The 21,702-nt window shown below is 49.0% G+C and overlaps 1 protein-coding gene across 1 annotated transcript in view; it reads left to right on the top strand.

Annotated features, from left to right (window-relative positions):
• Positions 1-2,051: 2,051 nt before the first annotated feature.
• ADCY10 (adenylate cyclase 10) overlaps positions 2,052-21,702 on the top strand; it is a 1,855,427-nt gene continuing 1,835,776 nt past the window's right edge. The window contains exon 1 of the mRNA XM_069226523.1: positions 2,052-2,347. Within this exon, the coding sequence (XP_069082624.1) occupies positions 2,188-2,347 (160 nt within the window). The 5' untranslated portion in view covers positions 2,052-2,187. The remainder of the gene's footprint in view (positions 2,348-21,702) is intronic.

The raw sequence follows: 21,702 nt of genomic DNA, 5'->3' as shown, positions 1-21,702 counted from the left end.
CGGGACTCGTACTTGTGAGTTAAGAAGGGACTATAGGTCTCAAAATACATAGACAAAAATCTGGGATGGATAATCTCCGCAAGCACGGGCCTTCAAAACTCGAGCGCTGTCGGTAGGCGCTGCGTCGGGGGCGTCGTGGCGCTAGGCTCTTGCCATGCAGCGCCCACCTCGGCCGCGCTAGACCAGGGCCCTGCGCGGCCCCGGGCTGAGCCGGAGAGGCGGCCAGGGTGAGGGGGCACCGCGTGTTTCACGCACTTCTACTTGGCGGTTTTCTTTCAAATCAGTCCCCTTTGGAAGTCGTGTCTCCGGTTCTTTTTCAATAACAACCGATTACACGCGGGTGTAAAAGAGCACTTGTTAAAAAAAAAAGAACACGCGAGACACAGCGGGTATCTTGCCGCTCAGGTGTCCGCAGCTTTACAACAGGCAAGCGGGATGTTTTGGAAATAAATAGCGACCCGAGTCCCGCCGCTGGCTTCTGGGGAGGCGGAGCCCTCGTCCGGCGCGGACGGGCACCCCCTGCCCCCGGCACTTCCATTCCAGGTCTGACCTGCAGCGCCTTCACTGCTGCCTTCTGCTGGGCCACGGAGGGCTTCCTGTGGACATCGGTGCCAGCTTCTGCCGGGGCAGCAGGAGCGCCAGAGCTGGTGGCACCAGGGGTCCTGGAGCCCGGGGGTTCCTGGTTCTGGTTTCCCTGGGGGTTCTGGTTTCCCTGGCAGCCGTGACCCCAGGGGTCCTGGACCCTGGTGGTTTCTGGTTCTGGTTTCCCTGGCAGCCGTGACCCCAGGGGTTCTGGAGCCTGGGGGTTCTGGTTTCCCTGGCAGCCGTGTCCCCAGGGGTCCTGGACCCTGGTGGTTCCTGGTTCTGGTTTCCCTGGCAGCCGTGACCCCAGGGGTCCTGGACCCTGGTGGTTTCTGGTTCTGGTTTCCCTGGCAGCCGTGACCCCAGGGGTTCTGGAGCCTGGGGGTTCTGGTTTCCCCGGCAGCCGTGACCCCAGGGGTCCTGGACCCTGGTGGTTCCTGGTTCTGGTTTCCCTGGCAGCCGTGACCCCAGGGGTCCTGGACCCTGGGGGTTCCTGGTTCTGGTTTCCCTGGCAGCCGTGACCCCAGGGGTTCTGGAGCCTGGGGGTTCTGGTTTCCCTGGCAGCCGTGTCCCCAGGGGTCCTGGACCCTGGTGGTTCCTGGTTCTGGTTTCCCTGGCAGCCGTGACCCCAGGGGTTCTGGGGCCCGTTGGTTCCTGGTTCTGGTTTCCCTGGCAGCCGTGACTCCAGGGGTTCTGGAGCCTGGGGGTTCTGGTTTCCCTGGCAGCCGTGACTCCAGGGGTTCTGGAGCCTGGGGGTTCCGGGGTTCTGGAGCCTGGGGGTTCTGGTTTCCCTGGCAGCGGTGACTCCTGGGGGTTCTGGTTTCCCTGGCAGCCGTGACCCCAGGGGTCCTGGACCCTGGGGGTTCCTGGTTCTGGTTTCCCTGGCAGCGGTGAGCCCAGGGGTTCTGGGGCCCGTTGGTTCCTGGTTCTGGTTTCCCTGGCAGCCGTGACTCCAGGGGTTCTGGTTTCCCTGGCAGCCGTGACCCCAGGGGTCCTGGACCCTGGTGGCTCCTGGTTCTGGTTTCCCTGGCAGCCGTGACTCCAGGGGTTCTGGAGCCTGGGGGTTCTGGTTTCCCTGGCAGCCGTGACTCCAGGGGTTCTGGGGGTTCTGGTTTCCCTGGCAGCGGTGACTCCTGGGGGTTCTGGTTTCCCTGGCAGCCGTGACCCCAGGGGTCCTGGACCCTGGTGGTTCCTGGTTCTGGTTTCCCTGGTGGTTCCTGGTTCTGGTTTCCCTGGCAGCCGTGACCCCAGGGATCCTGGACCCTGGTGGTTCCTGGTTCTCGTTTCCCTGGCAGCGGTGAGCCCAGGGGTTCTGGGGCCCGTTGGTTCATGGTTATAGTTTCCCTGACAGCGGTGACTCCAGGCGTCCTGGAGCCCGGTGGTTTCTGGTTCTGGTTTCCCTGGCAGCCGTGATCCCAGCGGTTCTGAAGCCTGGGGGTTCTGGTTTCCCTGGCAGCCGTGACCCCAGGGGTTCTGGAGCCTGGGGGGTTCTGGTTTCCCTGGCAGCGGAGCCAGGGTTCCGCTCCATGTCAGTTGGTGCTGAGATCCTGGAGGCAGCCGGCCTCAGTTGTTCCTGACTAGTTGAGGGGGTTGTTTGGCGCCACCATGACTTCATTGGCAGTCCTGGCAAAGGAGCATAGCGAGGTCCACAGGATAGGCAAAGTGGCCGCCCACGTACCAGACCTGGTGGTATATGGTGACCTTTCAGATAAGCTGCCTTACACCCAGAACTTCCACGGGGTGCTGCTGTTTGCAGATGTGTCAGGTATGATGCACGTGCAGCGTGCCATTTCACTCCATGTTATAAAAAACATTGTGTCCTCTGATCTAGACCTTCCTGTTTCGAATCGTTTTTAGCCACTGTCAGTCCGATTAGTTACATCTGGGCTGTTCAATTGACGCCCACGACTGAAAACCTGGAGCTAGGTGGCAGCACTACTCGAGAAATAAGTAGTGATTTGAGAGAGACTTGTGAAACAAGGGTGATTTTCAGCATGGGGTGACTACAGCGAGGGTCAAGTTGAAAATATGAGCAACATCAATATGCTGACAAGCTACAGACCGAAACATGCTTGCACACAGCATTCATTCCACACTGCACAATTGTGAACCCTGACAGGAAGGTGTATCATACGTGCAGATAACCCAAATGGTGACAGTGCTATACTTCACTCATGCTGATTGACTGCATCCGTTGATTCCAGCTCAGTGCAGTCCAGGTATTCCTAAACGGGGTTGGATTTTTTTTTTTAAATGGATGGGACATTGAATTCTGGCTTTGCAGGTCTTTTACTGCCTACAAGCCATTTGTTGTCGAAAACCAAGGCTTTACACTTGTGCATGTGACAAACCCAAGGACATCACATGCAAACTGGCGTTCTCTCTCCTGTTTCAAATTTGACATTCCCTTTTTGATCGGAAGGGCTATGGGCAGCTCTTACCACACTGCGAAACTGGACAGTGGATTTTTATCTACTGCACTTAAGTGTGCTGTCTAAGAGATTTCAGGTCACCCTTTGTCCCAGATTGATTAGATATTTTGCATTTTTAGAATAAACCCCAATTCCTTGTGTGTCACAAGGGTATCCACGTGACTCTGTAAAGTAGTGATTCTTCACTATGCAACAGCAGTTGTGAATTTTGTAAATACCTTTAACCGCTTCCAGGACAGTTCTTGTGCCCATATTTTTATAGTTTTTTTTTTTTTGTTTTTTTTTAGAAGATTGGGTATTGCGTTGATCACTAAGATACAGTTTGTAGAATAAATGGTCTCCTTTAGGCTGAAGAATAGATTTGATTCCTTGTTTTTTTTATAAAACTGTACTAAAGCCGCTACAAGCCAACCCTCTCTCCCTCCTCCAATAGAATCATAAAAGGCAAAAAAGACCACCCCTAAGCCTAACCTGAGTCTTAGAAACCGCTTAATCTGTTTTGTGATTTAAATTGTGTTTGAAAGTGTATGTAGCACCCATTTCTGGCTGGTAAAACAAGTTATTTAGTGGCCTTATTTTTAGGCCTTACCTTTAGAGTTGAACAGGAATTGCAAATTCTGTAATGGACCAGTCTGTATCCAAGGAGAATGTGAGACGAAGAGCATTTGCCTCCCCCTCTGCACACCAGTTTCTGCCTAATGGCTGGGCCACTGCCACCTTAGCAGCACCCTCACCAGGCCCAGCCCCTTAAGTTTAATGTCTCATGCTCTTAAAATAAGTTTTTTTTAATTTTTATTGGTGTTGCATGTGTGGTCTGATTGGTTCCCTGGGCTAGGGGTTGTATTGAATCCAGGACTTTAAAGTCTGGATTTTGATTGGTTGATAGCTCTAGGGTTCCAGTTGGTCCCAGGGCAAGGGTTTGTATTGGACCTACGGCTTAGTGTTTGGGTTCTGAGTGGCTGATAGGGCTAACATTATGACTGCTTCCTAGGGTTTCTATTTATGGCGGGGGGATAATTTCTGCCTGCAATAAGTCTCCCTCTCCTCACGGCATCCTCCCCTCATCTTGGCTTCGGTGCGGGGACCAGGAAACAAAAATACGGATGCTGGTTTCATACTGGTAACCAGCATGAAATCAGCGTCCGGATTGGTGGGGGTGGGGTCTACGTGCTCTTGGAGGCCTGTGCTTTCTCTAAGCCTGGTGTCTTAAGACAGCTGCATTAGAGATAGTTAAGACAGCCGGCCAAAGGGACTTGCACACTTTAAACAAGTGCACAGCTCCTTGCTGCTGCCAGTCAGCAGCTATTGCCACGGCCCGCCGTGAAACACTCTTTTTAGGACTGGGTACTGAAAAATAAAATGGTAATAAAGAAAGTTTATTACCATTTTATTTTTCAGCTCTGGGGCATTAATGTAGCTGGGCGACGCTCCTCCGCCCTCGAAGAAGGGCTGCCCACTGGTTCTGATGGGCTAGGGTTCTTCTTGACTCCTATTGTTAGGCTTTGTATTGAACCTGGGGCTTAGGATTTGGGTTCTGATTGGTTGATATGGTTAGGGCTCCCATTGGCTCTAGGCTTAGAGCTAGGTTTCATACATGATTCTTGTGGCCTTTTTCAAACATTATTTTTTATAGCCAGGCCTATGCTTCTCCCCTTTGGTGTCTGGGTTAATGTTCTTCCAGGCAAACGTACCAGGTTCTGGTGCTCACGTAAATCGCCCCACTACCATCAGGTTGAGTGCATGCTATATAAATTGTAAAGAAACAAGAAGGCTGGGTTCAAAGAAACTGGTGGGCAGTACCCTAGCTATAACAGTGATGTCATATCTTCTTCGCTGTATGACTTAGAATAATGTGTGTTAAGGCAGGCTGGACTGGCAGGTCTAGAGACCTAAAAAGTGTACTTCATCTAATATAATGCTCTTGAGCCCTAAACTTGTTTCAAATTCTGTTATTCTGGGCAAATATGTCAATTCAGTGAGTGGCCATTTTCTTGATCAAATGTGAGAGCACCTTCAAATACGCAAGTTCAGCATGTCAGCATATAAAAGAACATTTGATTGATTTACTACACTAAACGTTTGCTCCCTGTATAATACAAATCGAACCACATATAGGATACACATGCCATCTGGCATGCCTTCTCAGTTCATTAACCACATTTTCAGCAGGAAAGGGGCAGGAATGTTTCTCAAATTATGTTTAAAATCTATAACTTTTAATAAATTTATACCTGAAGTATGAAATGGTAGCACATTTATTTGCAATCAGCAGGTTTTTCATTGAAATGACCCCAACATTTCCTACTGATATGTGGTTTTAGAAATACAACTAAATAGTGTATCATGTTTAGAAATAGAGTTTCTGCAAATATTTGTCATTTGCACACCACCAAGTAAAGTGTTGTTTTGCTCCTGTTTAAATATTTTTTGCATCACACTTATGATTTACAAAAAATGGTCTTTTATAATTCCGGATATATTTTGAAATACTTGTATTCATTTACAAGCTGTTTAAGTGTTGCGTGTTAGGAAAAAGCCTGACATCTTACAGCCTATTGTTTCACAGTGATTGTCAGATAGCTCGCTTGACAAAAACCTCTAACTGTAATAAGAGAAAGAAGTGTAAACACCATTTCCAGGCTAAAACAAGAAACGATTAGTAAAATACAAACTGATATTTGACCTCGGTCCTTGAACAGACAGCAAATGTGTCAAGATTAAAACAAGATTTAAAGACATCTTTATTGCTCATTCACTGAATGAACAGAACACCTATTCCTTCTAGCTTAAGTTCACTGATAAAACTGACGAGTAGGTGCTAAAAATAGCTAGACCTGGTTTAAAATATGAATCCCCATAGCGAGAGGGCAAATAGATTTTCTGAGGCCTAGGAGGAGGTGATATGTTACAAGAAGTGTGTTTTCATGACATCAAGCAAAGAAATACAAGGATCTGGTGGGCAGTACCTTAGATATAACAGTAATGTTATGTTGCCTTTGCTGTATGAATTAGAAATAAATTGATGACCATACCATTTAAAGATAAGGCATTTAAAGATGGCATACAACAAAAATATGTTGCAGGAAAGTACCCTCTTTCTTGGCATGGTTACCCCCATTTTCTGCCTGTTGTCAGTGTGTTTGACTGTGTCTTCTGGGATCCTGCTAACCAGGACCCCATTAGTTTTGCTCTCTCCTCTAAATTGTACCCTTTTCTTCCCACAGTTGGCATGTAAGTCCCTAGTATATGGTACCTAGGTACCCAGGGCATTGGGGTTCCAGGGAATCCCTATGGGCTGTAGCAGTTATTCTACCACCCATAAGGAGCCTATGCAAAGGGTTCTACAGGCCTGCCATTGCCGCCTGCGTGAAAAGGGTGCATGCACCCGTTTTCACTACACCAGGTCACTGTAAGTCACCCCTATGGTAGGCCCTCTCAGCCCAGAAGGCAGGGTGCAGGTACCTGTGTGTGAGGGCACCCCTGCACTAGCAGAAGTTCCCCCACAAACTCAATTTTCTTGGACTTTGTGACTGCGGGGACACCATTGTACGTGTGTCCTGGACACAGGTCACTGCCTATGTGCAGATACATAATGGTAACTCCGAACCTGGGCATGTTTGGTATCAAAAATGTCGGAATCATACCCATACACTGTTGCGCCCCCAGCATTGCTACCACCAGTCTTACAGGGTTTTCCAGGCAGCCCAGCTGCTGTCCCCCCTCAGAAAGGTTTCTGCCCTCCTGCTGCTTGATTGATCTGATCAAGCCCAGGAAGACAGAACAAAGGATTTCCTTTTGGGAGAAGGAGGCAACACCCTCTCCCTCTGGAAATAGGTGTGACTGGCTTGGGAGGGGTAGCCTCCCCAAGCCACTGGTTTGCTTTGAAGGTCACATTTGGTGTCCTCCGTGCATAAACCAATCCACACCAGTTCAGGGACCCAGAGTCCCTGCTCGGGCGCAAAACTGGACAATGGAAAAAGGAGTGACAACTCCCCTGTCCATCCCCACCCAAGGGGTGGTGTCCAGAGCTCCTCCAGAGGGTCTCTGCCATCTTGTTTCCAAGGTTTGCAGGGAACTCTGGGAGCATCTGAGGTGCCAGGCAGGTGACATCAGAGCCCTCTCCTGATAGGTGCTTATCTGGTTAGGTGACCAATCCCCCTTTCAGGGCTATTTAGGGTCTTTCCCTTGGGTGGGTCCTCAGATTCGGCCATCTGCAACCTCCACTTCAACTTCTGCCCACTGGAACTGCGACTGGCCCCCCATGAACCAACAACGCTGGAACCAACAACGCTGCAACCAACAATGAAGTCTCTTCTGCACCTTTGTTTCAACTGCTCGTGCCACCTTTGCAAAATTTCCCCAGCCGTGCATCCTCAGAAAACAGAAACTCTTCAGCCTGCACAAGAAGAAAGAAGGAATCTCCCATGGAGTGAAGGAGTCACTCCCTGCATCTGCAGGCACCTGCTGCAATGAAGACCAGCTGCCTGGCTCTCACCTCATCTTGATCTGCGTGGATCCTGCATCACAGGTGGTGGTCTGGAGTAGTCTTCTTGGTCCTCTCGGCCAGCTGTCTAACTTTGGTGGAGGTAAGCCCTTGCCTTCCCACTTAAGACAGTAGCCCCGTGCACTGCGTCTCTTGCAGCTGCCAAGGCTTGCTTGCATCTTCTACAAGGGATCTTCAGGCGATGTGCAGCTCCAGCCCCCAGCACTCCTTCCTGTGATGCTCATCCCTCTGCGTGGTTCTCGTACAGCGTGGGATCCCTGTCTGTAGTGCTGTGTGGGCTCCTTCTGCAACTTCTGTGTCTCCATCCTGTGGGACTCCTGTGGGTGCTGCCTTTACGATGCTGAGGGTTCCCTGTGACTCCCCCTACTGGGTTGAGTTCTCCGGGGCCTTGCTGGTCCCCTGCAGCAGCACTTTTCCACTAACCACAAGTTTGTCTTTGTCAAGGCTTGTTGCTGGAATTCCTGCACCGACAACTGTCTGCATTCTTCACTCCAGTGTGGGACATCTTCTGCACCCATCAGGAACTCTTCTCTAGCTCTAGGGCTGCAGTGCTGACCTGTTCTTCCTCACCGTTGACCAACTCCTGCAAGTATCTCTGGGTGGGTAGTAGCTCCTACTCCTCCTGGACTCCACTTTGACTTTTGGACTTGTTCCCCTCTCTCCGCAGGTCGTCTTCTTCGGGAATCCACCACTGGTTTCTTGCAGTCTTGTCTGGGTGTCTTCTTTTTCCTCCTTTTGGGTGATTTGGGAAAAATCCAGTGATTTACTCATGCTTTCCTGGTTGCTTGGGGGGGGGGGAGGGGGAGGCAAGAGGGGTGTTACTGTGTTACTTACCTCAGTGGTTTTCTAGTACTCCCAGCTCCCCTTTACACATTCTAGTTGCCTAGGTGGCAGTCCTGTATTCGCATTCCATTTAAAAAAAAATATGGTTTGGGCTCCCCCCCCCCCCCCCCAGGGTCACTAGTGGTTATTGCTATTCACACTATTTTTTAACCTTTTCCATGCCTATTTCTGATTGCTTGTTTATATATTTAGTGTATTACTTACCTCCTATTGGAGGGTTGCACTTCTAGTATTTTGTGGTATTGTGTTAGAAAAATAAAGTACCAAGTGCAGTTGTGCACAGGCGTGACCCAGATAACACAGTGACAGCTTGTGTTTGCCTCATGTGTCTGCTTCTGCTGATCTTATGTGTATATTAACTATGTATGTAGTGTTGGCGGCTCAACCAAAGACTATAACCTTTCATTAACTGCCAATAAATGGCACCATGCAATCACAAATCAGCTGCACGTCTTTTCAGTCTCTTCTTGCACCGCTGAAATGGACACCGCATGATTTATACAGACTGATTGTAGCATATTAGAGGTGAAGATAAGCTATCTGTAACTATAGTTAGCATGATTAGGCATTTGTGTGACACCAGTGAGATGATTACTAGCTGCAAACTAAATCTGATAGAGGCTTCCAGCTTCAGATTCCTTACCTTTTGAATTCCCTGGCATCAGCTTAGAGTCCGGAATTTGCTGCTTAGCAGTACCCTGCCCGTGCCGTTGGGTGACATTGTTTGGCTCTGCGTGTCGTCGTCGGAGCTGTCTGTGACGCCACATCGCCTATAAAGGCACCACTCTGGCGCTCGTACGTCAGTTCTTTTCCTTCCGTGCCAGTTAGGCGAAGGTCCGGATTCGAGCTACCCTCTGCTTTTTTGCAGACCTTTTTGTCTAGTCATTTGAAGTCTGTGCAGGATGACATCGAGGAATATTGGTTTCAAGTCGTGTGGCACCTGCCATCACACCATGTTGGTGACGGACCCCATCAGCTATGTCTCTGGTGCCTCGACAGAGACCATGACTCAGTCGTGCTCTGACCGCCGGGCTATGGCCCCAAAAGCTTTTGGAGAGTGGTCTCTGAAGCTCATTGCGCCCCGGCAGTCGACTTCGGTTGGAGCGATTCCTAGGAGGTCAAGGTCCCAATCAAGGAGGAGGTTGCGGGAGCACTCCAAGAGCCGTAAGTCCTCTTCGTCAGCGGAACTGAAGCCAGGGCTGACTTTGAACCTTCTCCCCCCCCCCCCCCCCCCCCTACATCCTTCAGGGAGCCGGAGAAATCTCCGCTCAGCTCAAAGAGTTTTAGGACACCATGCACCTAGTATTTGAGCGGGCTGCCCCCACTGGTGCACCTTCGGACCCCGTGGGGACGGCAGGGGCCCCACCGATATCGGATTAGGGGCGACGCTGAGTGTGAGAAAGTAGCCTCTTTCTAGCCTTATTACCCCCACTTTTGGCCTGTTTGTGAGTGTATGTCAGGGTGTTTTCACTGTCTCACTGGGATCCTGCTAGCCAGGGCCCAGTGCTCATAGTGAAAACCCTATGTTTTCAGTATGTTTGTTATGTGTCACTGGGACCCTGCTAGTCAGGACCCCAGTGCTCATAAGTTTGTGGCCTATATGTATGTGTTCCCAGTGTGGTGCCTAACTGTCTCACTGAGGCTCTGCTAACCAGAACCTCAGTGGTTATGCTCTCTCATTTATTTCAAATTGTCACTAACAGGCTAGTGACCAATTTTACCAATTTACATTGGCTTACTGGAACACCCTTATAATTCCCTAGTATATGGCACTGAGGTACCCAGGGTATTGGGGTTCCAGGAGATCCCTATGGGCTGCAGCATTTCTTTTGCCACCCATAGGGAGCTCTGACAATTCTTACACAGGCCTGCCACTGCAGCCTGAGTGAAATAACGTCCACGTGATTTCACAGCCATTTTACACTGCACTTAAGTAACTTATAAGCCACCTATATGTCTAACCTTTACCTGGTAAAGGTTAGGTGCAAAGTTACTTAGTGTGAGGGCACCCTGGCACTAGCCAAGGTGCCCCCACATTGTTCAGAGCCAATTCCCTGAACTTTGTGAGTGCGGGGACACCATTACACGCGTGCACTACATATAGGTCACTACCTATATGTAGCTTCACAATGGTAACTCCGAATATGGCCATGTAACATGTCTAAGATCATGGAATTGCCCCCTCTATGCCATCCTGGCATTGTTGGCACAATTCCATGATCCCAGTGGTCTGTAGCACAGACCCTGGTACTGCCAAACTGCCTTTCCTGGGGTTTCACTGCAGCTGCTGCTGCTGCCAACCCCTCAGACAGGTTTCTGCCCTCCTGGGGTCAAGCCAGGCTTTTCCCAGGATGGCAGAACAAAGGACTTCCTCTGAGAGAGGGTGTTACACCCTCTCCCTTTGGAAAATGGAGTGAAGGCAGGGGAGGAGTAGCCTCCCCCAGCCTCTGGAAATGCTTTCTTGGGCACAGATGTGCCCAATTCTGCATAAGCCAGTCTACACCGGTTCAGGGGACCCCTTAGCCCTGCTCTGGCGCGAAACTGGACAAAGGAAAGGGGAGTGACCACTCCCCTGACCTGCACCTCCCCTGGGAGGTGTCCAGAGCTTCTCCAGTGTGCTCCAGACCTCTGCCATCTTGGAAACAGAGGTGCTGCTGGCACACTGGACTGCTCTGAGTGGCCAGTGCCACCAGGTGACGTCAGAGACTCCTTGTGATAGGCTCCTTCAGGTGTTGCTAGCCTATCCTCTCTCCTAAGTAGCCAAACCCTCTTTTCTGGCTATTTAGGGTCTCTGTCTCTGGGGAAACTTTAGATAACGAATGCAAGAGCTCATCCGAGTTCCTCTGCATCTCTCTTCACCTTCTGCCAAGGAATCGACTGCTGACCGCGCTGGAAGCCTGCAACACTGCAACAAAGTAGCGAAGACGACTACTGCAACTCTGTAACGCTGATCCTGCCGCCTTCTCGACTGTTTTCCTGGTGGTGCATGCTGTGGGGGTAGTCTGCCTCCTCTCTGCACTAGAAGCTCCGAAGAAATCTCCCGTGGGTCGACGGAATCTTCCCCCTGCAACCGCAGGCACCAAAAAGCTGCATTACCGGTCCCTTGGGTCTCCTCTCAGCCCGACGAGCGAGGTCCCTCGAATCCAGCAACTCTGTCCAAGTGACTCCCACAGTCCAGTGACTCTTCAGTCCAAGTTTGGTGGAGGTAAGTCCTTGCCTCACCTCGCTAGACTGCATTGCTGGGAACCGCGACTTTTGCAGCTACTCCGGCCCCTGTGCACCTCCGGCGGAAATCCTTCGTGCACAGCTAAGCCTGGGTCCACGGCACTCTAACCTGCATTGCACGACTTTCTAAGTTGGTCTCCGGCGACGTGGGACTCCTTTGTGTAACTTCGGGTGAGCACCGTTTCACGCATCCTCGTAGTGCCTGTTTCTGGCACTTCTCCGGGTGCTACCTGCTGCTGAGAGGGCTCCTTGTCTTGCTCGACGTCCCCTCTCTCTCCTGGTCCAATTTGCGACCTCCTGTTCCCTCCAGGGCCACAGCAGCGTCCAAAAACGCTAACCGCACGATTTGCAGCTAGCAAGGCTTGTTGGCGTTCTTTCGGCGGGAAAACACTTCTGCACGACTCTCCACGGCGAGAGGGATCCGTCCACCAAAGGGGAAGTCTCTAGCCCTTTTCGTTCCTGCAGAAACCTCAGCTTCTTCTGTCCAGTAGAAGCTTCTTTGCACCCACAGCTGGCATTTCCTGGGCATATGCCCATCTCCGACTTGCTTGTGACTTTTGGACTTGGTCCCCTTGTTCCACAGGTACCCTAGATTGGAAATCCATCGTTGTTGGTTTGTGTCTTTCCTGCATTATTCCTCTATCACGACTTCTTTGTCCTTGGGGGAACTTTAGTGCACTTTGCATTCACTTTTCAGGGTCTTGGGGAGGGCTAATTTTCTAACTCTCACTATTTTCTAATAGTCCCAGCGACCCTCTACAAGGTCACATAGGTTTGGGGTCCATTTGTGGTTTGCATTCCACTTTTGGAGTATATGGTTTATGTTGCCCCTATCCCTATGTGTCCCCATTGCATCCTATTGTAACTATACATTGTTTGCACTGTTTTCTAAGACTATACTGCATATTTTTGCTATTGTGTATATATATCTTGTGTATATTTCCTATCCTCTCACTGAGGGTACACTCTAAGATACTTTGGCATATTGTCATAAAAATAAAGTACCTTTATTTTTAGTATAACTGTGTATTGTGTTTTTTCTTATGATATTGTGCAAGTGACACTTGTGGTACTGTGGTAGCTTCACACGTCTCCTAGTTCATCCTAAGCTGCTCTGCTAAGCTACCATTATCTATCAGCCTAAGCTGCTAGACACCCTATACACTAATAAGGGATAACTGGGCCTGGTGCAAGTACCCCTTGGTACTCACTACAAGCCAGTCCAGCCTCCTACACTGAGTTCACACAGTTCGCTTCCTCTGGCATCACTCCCGATGTCGACACTCCAGTGGTGGAGTGAGCCTCATCTTTAGCCCAGATGAGCTGGAACGACATTGTACCACGCCGATTCCGACTTCGAAGATGCAGACAGGGGCCAGATCAGTACCTGAGGCTTTTTTGGAACAGCCAGGTAGAGGGGGGGAATGAGTTGGTCCTATGACTCTTAAGAGTATGGATTGGAGCATACGGATTGGTATGAGGTACTAGGGGAAGCCAGTGGACTGGATACTTCACCAGATACTGGCATGCTCTCTCCTACTGTGGCTACGCAGGAGGGAGCTTCATATGCTGTAGTGGTGCATAGGGCAGCTGAGGTCTTGGACCTAGATTTGCCTATGGTGCCAGTCAGGACTAACCTGACTGAGGTGCTTCAGCTTGGGATTTCCACATCGGAGCCGATGTTACCCTTGAATGAAGCACTCACTGATATCCTGCTGGGGATGTGGTCCAAACCCAGCACAGGGGCTTCTGTTAACAGGACTATTGGCCACTGCCATAGACCATCTCCAAACGATCCTAGTTTCCTCACTCAACACTCCTCCCTGGAGAGCTTGGTAGTCCAGTCCTCCACTTCCCATGATGCCTTCCCTTCCAATCCCCCGTCCCCCACCCGATAGGGAATTCAAGAGGCTGGATCAGCTTGGAAAGAAAACGTTTTCTTCCTCCCACCTAGCATTGAGGTCTGTAAACACCTCATGCCTATTGGGAAGAAGTTAGGAATCAGGAGGATGATCTCCCCCCCCCTCATAAACTAACTAGGGAAGACAGGGCCCCAATGTCCCAGTCTCCAAGGATAGGGCTCACTGGATCTGCGTTTCCCATAGGGGAGTCCAGCTCCTCTGGGAACATTAAGGGCAGCCTCAATGAACAGGACCTCCCTTTTAGCAAGGATGGCCAAAAGATTAGCGCTGGAGAGACAGCTGCTGCCTATAGAAAGGGAGAAAGCAGAAATGGGCTTAGGACCCATTAATGGTAGCAGCAATACAACAGTTAGAGACAGGGAGCATTCTGATACCCCTAAAATCCCCAAAGGTATTATTTAGGAAAGTACCATTTTGCCTGGCATGTTACCCCCATTTTTACTTGTGTGTCAGTTTGTTTTTGCCTGTGCCACTGGGATCCTGCTAGCCAGGACCCCAGTGCTCATAGTTTGTGGCCTATATGTGTTCCCTTTGTGGTGCCTAACTGTATCACTGAGGCTCTGCTAACCAAAACCTCAGTGTTTATGCTGTCTCTGCTTTTAAAATTGTCACTGCAGGCTAGTGACTATTTTCACCAATTCTGATTGGCACACTCGAACACCCTTATAATTCCCTAGTATATGGTACCTAGGTACCCAGGATATTGGGGTTTCCAGGAGATCCCGATGGGCTGTAGCATTTCTTTTGCCACCTATAGGGAGCTCAGACAATTCTTACACAGGACTGCCACTGCAGCCTGAGTGACATAACTTCCACGTTATTTCACAGCCATTTTTCACTGCACTTAAGTAACTTATAAGTCACCTATATGTCTAACCCACACTTAGTGAAGGTTAGGTGCAAAGTTACTAAGTGTGAGGGCACCCTGGCACTAGCCAAGGTGCCCCCCACATTGTTCAGGGCAATTTCCCCAGAGTTTGTGAGTGTGGGGACACCATTACACACGTTAACTACAGATAGGTCCGTACCTATGTGTAGCTTTACAATGGTAACTCCGAACATGGCCATGTAACATGTCTAAGATCATGGAATTGTCCCCCCAAGCCAAATCTGGTATTGGGGTGCCAACCCCATGCATCCCCGGGGCTCCAGCATGGACCCCGGGTACTGCCACGCTAGCTCTCTGGGGTTTTCTCTGCAGCTACAGCTGCTGCCAACCCTCAGACAGGTTTCTGCCCTCCTGGGGTCTGGACAGCCCAGTCCCAGGAAGGCAGAACAAAGGATTTCCTCTGAGAGAGGCTGTTACACCCTCTCCCTTTAAAAATAGGTGTTAAGCCTGGAGAGGAGTAGCCTCCCCCAGCCTCTGGAAATGCTTTGAAGTGCACCATCTGTGCCCTCCTTGCATAAGCCAGTCTACACCTGTCCAGGGATCCCCCAGCCTCTGCTATGGCGCAAAACTGGACAAAGGAAAGGGGAGTGACCACTCCCCTGTCCATCACCACCCCAGGGGTCGTGCCCAGAACTCGCCAATGTGTCCCAGACCTCTGCCATCTTGAATGCAGAGGTGTGAGGGCACAATGGAGACCTCTGAGTCGCCAGTGCCAGCAGGTGACGTCAGAGACCCCTCCTGATAGGCTCTAACCTGGTTAGGTAGCCAATGCCCCTCTGAGGGTTATTTAGGATCTCTCCTGTGGGTTCCTCGTCAGATAACGAATGCAAGAGCTCACCAGAGTTCCTCTGCATCTCTCACTTCGACTTCAGCCAAGGATCGACTGCTCCAGGACGCATGCAAAACTGCAACAAAGTAGCAAGACGATCACCAGCAACATTATAGCGCCTAATCCTGCCGGCTTTCTCAACTGTTTCCTGGTGGTGCATGCTCTGATGGCTGTCTTCCTTCACCCTGCACTGGAAGCCAAAAAGAAATCTCCCTTGGGTCGACGGAATCTTCCCCCTGCTAATGCAGACACCAAACTTCTGCATCACCGGTCCTCTGGGTCCCCCTCTCATCTTTACGAGCGTGGTCCCTGGCACATAGGAGCTGGATCCAAGTGACCCCGACAGTCCAGTGGTTGTTCTGTCCAAATTTGTTGGAGGTAAGTCCTTGCCTCCTCACGCCACACAGTAAACCTGTGTACTGCGTGATCTGCAGCTGCTAGGGCTTCTGTGCACTTTTGCAAGGATTCCTTCGTGCACAGCACAGCCCAGGTCCCCAGCATTCCGTCCTGCATTGCTCAACTCACTGAGTGGACCACTGGCTTTGTGGGACCCTCTTTTGTTGTGTTGGGACGACCCTGTGCTCAGATTTCTTGAACACCTGTTCAAGTGCTTCTGTGGGTGCTGTCTGCTTCTGTGTGGGCTCTTTCTGTTGCTGAGCGCCCCCTCTGTCTCCTCCTCAAAGGGGTGACCTCCTGGTCCTTCCTGGGCCCGGGCAGCACACATTATCTTCAACCGCGACTCTTGCCGCTTGCAAGGCTTGTTTGCGGTCTTTCTGAGTGGAAACAACTCTGCATCCTCCAGCACGCCGTGGGCCATCTTCTGTGCAAAGAAGTTACTGGCACCTTGCGTTGTTGCAGAATCTCCGGCCTCTTCAAACCGGAGGCAGCCCTTTTGCACCTTCATCCAGGGTTTAGTGGGCTCCTGCCCCCCCGGACACTTGTGTGACTCTTGGACTTGGTCCCATTCCTTTGCAGGTCCTCAGGTCCAGGAATCTGTCTTCAGTGCTTTACAGTCAGTTGTTGCCTTTGCAGAATCCCCTATCTCGACTTTACTGTCTTTCTGGGGTAGTAGGGTAACTTTACTCCTACTTTTCAGGGTCTTGGGGTGGGGTATCTTGGACACCCTTAGTGTTTTCGTACACTCCCAGTGACCCTCTACACACTACACTAGGCCTGGGGTCCATTCATGGTTCGCATTCCACTTTCAGAGTAAATGGTTTGTGTTGCCCCTAGGCCTATTGTCTCCTATTGTGTTCTACAGTGTTTGCACTACTTTTCTAACTGTTTACTTACCTGATTTTGGTTTTTGTGTATTTTACTTACCTCCTAAGGGAGTATATCCTCTGAGATACTTTTGGCATATTGTCACTAAAATAAAGTACCTTTTTATTTTTAGTAACTCTGAATATTGTGTTTCTTATGATCTAGTGCTATATGATATAAGTGGTATAGTAGGAGCTTTGCATGTATCCTATTTCAGCCTAAGCTGCTCTGCTATAGCTACCTCTATCAGCCTAAGCTGCTAGAACACTACTAATCTACTAATAAGGGATAACTGGACCTGGCACAAGGTGTAAGTACCATCAGGTACCCAGTAAAAGCCAGGGCAGCTTTCTACAGATTATCCCTATGTATGAGGAAGGTGATGACATCACCAAGTGGTTCACAGTATTTGAGAGGGCTTGTGGAGCCAGTTGATTGGGGAGCTCTCCTTTGGGAACTGTTCACTGACAAGTTTAGGGATAGGCTCCCCACACTCCTTGCTGCAGATACTGAATCCTATGACCACATGAAGGCTACTCTGAGGGCTTTGGATTCACCACTGAGGAGTATAGAATTCAGGGGGCTCACAAACGAAGAAAGTTTGTACAGCAGAAATGCTGAGCTCACACATCTGAAGGTACACTCACCTGTTACAATGAAGAAAAAGGTGAGTCTGCAAACTAAAATATTTGACTAGGATCACACAATTTGAGACCCGTTTTCGGGTCAGGTACATTACAGTTATGGTTGAGTAGATTATTCAAGTTGCTCAACCTGCAGGCCTAGTAACATTCTTAGGATTTTTTAAGGCCTGTACTTGGGGCACCTCATTGATGGTGGGTTCCGGGTCCCAAACCAGGAACAGAGCTCTCAGTGACCACTTAATTTGAGCAGAAGTAAGGAAGTGGTCAGGAGTGATCGTAAATTTTGCCCTAAGTGTAGTGAACGATAGCAGGTCGCCGGCTAAAAAAAAATCCGAAATAGTAATTGTTATCCATGCAGCCCAGTGTTCCAGATGGGACAGTGGGCAGGATAGTTGAGGGTTAGCAATTTCACAGGGGAGAGTGCTGGAGTATAGAGGGATCTGTGTGAAGTTCTACAGAGCGCCATAGGCAGTACAGCGTGGTAGAAAGCAGCGGGGAAGCACCAAGGAAGGAAGTTGTCAGAAGTTTAATAGACCTTGGCTTCAGTCCCCTAGGGGCAGGTCCATCTCAGAGAGGGAATGACCTGTCACCCAGCAAGCTGGCTACTGAAGCTGTTCCACAAGATATTATTGTTTGAAATCCAGAATATCCAAACCTCCACTGTAGGAAGCTGGCCTGGTATGTGGTGTGTATCTAAGGTACTTACACCTTATACCAGGTCCAGGTATCCCCTCTTAGTGAAGTGTAGGCAGTGTCTAGAAGCCAGGCTCTCTTGAGGTAGCTGTGGATGAGCAGCCGAGGCTTACATAGGAGACATACTAAGCTCATGCAATACCACTAAAGTCACAGAGCACTTATACACAAGAAGGAAACCACACAGTGTTACAAAAATAAAGGTAGTTTATTTTAGTGAGACAATACCAAAATTACTTAAAAGGCACTTCTCACTTAGTAGGTAAATAGACACACTAAATATGTGCACTAGTAATCAGAAATAGACATAGAAAAGATTATAAAGCAGTGCAAATAGCAATAAGCAATAGTGACCCTAGGGGAAACCCAAACCATATAGTAAAATGGAATGCGAACACAGGTCCTCCACCTAGGTAAGCAGAATGTGTAGATGGGAGCTGGGGGTAGAAAACCATAGAGGTAAGTAGCACAATACCCCCAGCGACCAGGAAAGCAGGAGTAAATCACTGGAAACCAATGGTGGATTCCTGAAGAAGAGTTCCTGTGGAGAGAGGGGACCAAGTCCAAAAAGTCACAGTGGAGTCCAGGAAGAGTAGGAGCTACTACCCACCCAGCTGTACTTGCAGGAGTTGGTTGACGGTGAGGAAGAACAGGTCAGCACTGCAGCCCAGATGTCCTACACTTGAGTGAAGATTGCAGACTGGTGTCCGTGCAGGAATTCCACCAACAAGCCTCAGCAAAAGCAAACTTGCGGTTAGTGGAAATGTGGTGCTGCCGGGGACCAGCAAGGCTCAGGAGGCCTCAACCCAGAAGGGCAAGTCACAGGGAACCCTCAGCGTCGCAGAGAGTCCACAGGAGCAGAGGCAGCAGCCATAGGAGTCCCACAGGATAGGGACACACAAGTTGAAGAAGGAGTCCACGGAGCACTACAGAAAGGGATCCCACGCCGCAGGAGAACCTCGCAGGAAAGAGTGCTGGGGACTGGAGCTACACGTCTCCTGAAGATCCCTTGGAGGCTATGCAAACAAGCCTTGACAGCTGCAAGAGACACGGTGCACGGGAGTACTGTCCTGCGTGGGAAGGCAAGGGCTTACCTGCACCAAAGTTAGACAGCTGGCAGAGAGGACCACGAGGACTACTCCGGATTACCACCCGTGATGCAGGATCCACGCAGCTCAGGTTGAGAGGAGATCCACGCATCCGTTTGTCGTTGCAGCAGGTGCCTCCTAATGCAGAGGAGTGACTCCTTCACCCCAAAGGAGATTCCTTCTTGCTTCTTGGTGCAGACTGAAGACTTGCCGCCCTCAGAGGATGCGTAGCCAAGGAAATGTTGCAGTTGCTGAAAGGAGCCGGGGAAACAATGTTGCAGAGCAGAGTCATTGCTATAGCTGCCTTGTAGGTTCCTGTGAAGTCCAGTTGTGGGTCCAGTGTCCAGAAGATGAAGTAAGCATTGCAGAGGCTTCCGGCTCAAGTCAGTTCAGTTCATAATCTTTATTCGGCTATACCAAGAGTAAGCCATAAAAGCACATAAATAATACACTACAACAGTAACCATTGGATAATAAATCAATAATACTCATAAAATGTTTAAGGTCATAAAATATATAAATTATCGTGCTGCATTCTGTCACCATTTGCCAAAATACAATAGATACCTTAAACAAGTTTTAGAGTGCAATAAGGCTTTTCCTAACGTATTGCTTTTAGGATATAATGTGCCACCCTATAGCACGCATTCGGGAGTCTAAGGCTAACCGTAATTCCATTGCATCCTGGTGTGTTCCTAAATTAAGTTAGTCGAAAAGCTGTTTGAGGTAAAATATTCTAAGATGTTCATAGAATTTACAGAATAAGACAAAATGCAATGTGCATTGTTTGCTAACACCGGGGAATCTAGCTGACTCTTGCGGGGAATGCCTACCTTGGGGAAATGCTACTAGGTGGTGCGCAATGCCCGGTCTTAGTCTAGTTAAAACAAACAGGTGCTGCATGCTGGTGACTATGGAAAGATAGCCAAACCTACTTGCATCCAATTAAAAAGACAAGTAAAAGCCAACAGTGGTTTTAGTAGATTCAATTGACTTCTATCGTCTGCCTTATATTGCATAAATGTGTCTTTAATACATTTTTTAGATAGTAACACCACGTCCTCTGGTTTAGGTTTTATAGATCTATTAAAAACAGATTTAAAAGAGGAATCGATAAAAGCGAGCCATGGTATACACATGGCATTATCCAATTTCATACAGTTTAACATGAGTTCTTTTGTAAAAACAGTGGCTTCCTTAGACCATATGCTGTGCCATAAAAGCAGAGGTCTCACCTGTAGCACATCTTCCAAATATTGAATACCCATTTCTTGATGTGTAATCCAGTTAGAGGCTGAGGTGGGTAAACATAGCATACGTTTTAGAAAACAGTTCTCTAGTTGTAGGGGAGTGCTTTTAGTGTATCCCTACACCCCTGCGCCATATGCTACTGTGGAAACAACTCTAGCCCTGTAGATGTTCAACATAGTGCCTATGGGACGACTCCCTAGTTTAGTGTCAAATCTAAATATAGCTCCTTAATTTCTTCTTAGCTTGTTCCTACCTGAACAAACCAGCTGATCCCACTACCCATTACTGGAGAACAATACCCCCAGATAGTTAAAGCAATTGACAGTACTAATTAACATGTTCTGATTGTAGAAGTTCCTGCATTTCTTTAGTTTCTTGCCACATGTCATAGTAAATGTTTTAGATTTGTTAATTATCATACCCCTTGATGACATGAACTGTATAATCCGCACATTAACTTCTGAAGCCCCATGGGTGTTCTGGAGATCAGGACATCATCTGCATAAAGTGGGGCAGGCACAGGGCGTCCGGCCACAAACGGGGGATCAGCCTGTGGTCCCTGCAAATGTTTATCTACCCCATTAATAAATAGGTAGCACAATAACGGGGCAAGGATGCAACCTTGACAAATACCTCTTCCTAGCTTGAAAGAGGTGGTGCATTCTCCCAGTTGGCCAAAGCAAACTTTGCATGTCATATCTCTATATAGGAGAGCCAAACATTTGATGATATACCTTGAGGCACCCATGTCTAATAATGTAGGCCATAGGCGGGCATGTTCCACTAGATCGAAGACGCTACTGAGTCTGCAAAACATAGATATAGAGCACCTTTTTCGGTCTTGGTATACTTCCTTATAATTAAGTCTAGGTTAACACATTGCTCTATGTTACCTAATCCTTTCCTAAACCCAAACTGTACAGGGGACAGGATGTTATTTACCAGGACCCAATCGTTTAAGCTTACAAGAATGATTCTACTTAATGTTTTTAGGAAGAATCCAACAATGATATTGGGTGATAATTTTTAGGGTCGGCCTTATCTCCCTTCTTATATATTGGTATAATAATGGAGGTGTACCAAGACAACGGAATATCCCCAGATAAGGCCAAATTGAATAGTCTGGTCAGAATTGGTACCCAAAAATTGGTGTTACGTTTTAAAGACGTCCACTGGTACCCCATCAGGTCCTGGGGCCTTACCCTCGGTGCTGGTTAGAACGGCAGAATAAACCTCATCCATGGTAATCTGTGGATAATTGGGTGGCCCCCAACTCGATCCGCCCAATTAAATCTACTGTCCTAGTCCCTTCCTGGAAGACTTCTGAATAGTGGGCCACCCATGTTGCACAACCTACACTAGATCACAAATTTGGTGGCGCCCATTCTAAGAGGAAGGGGGCATTAATTGTTTCCCAAACCAATTTAACGTTGTTAGTTTCCATCGCCAGGGCTAGTTTAGACCATGCCTCTTCCCTCCGTTCTGTCTTCCTTTGCTCCTGTGCCTTCGTATATTCTTCTCGGAGTGCCTTAATTAC

The sequence above is a fragment of the Pleurodeles waltl genome, chromosome 3_2 (genome assembly GCF_031143425.1).
Source record: "Pleurodeles waltl isolate 20211129_DDA chromosome 3_2, aPleWal1.hap1.20221129, whole genome shotgun sequence".
NCBI lineage: Eukaryota > Metazoa > Chordata > Amphibia > Caudata > Salamandridae > Pleurodeles > Pleurodeles waltl.
Note: the sequence above shows the minus strand (reverse complement) of the source record. Positions and strands in the feature narration are given on the sequence as shown.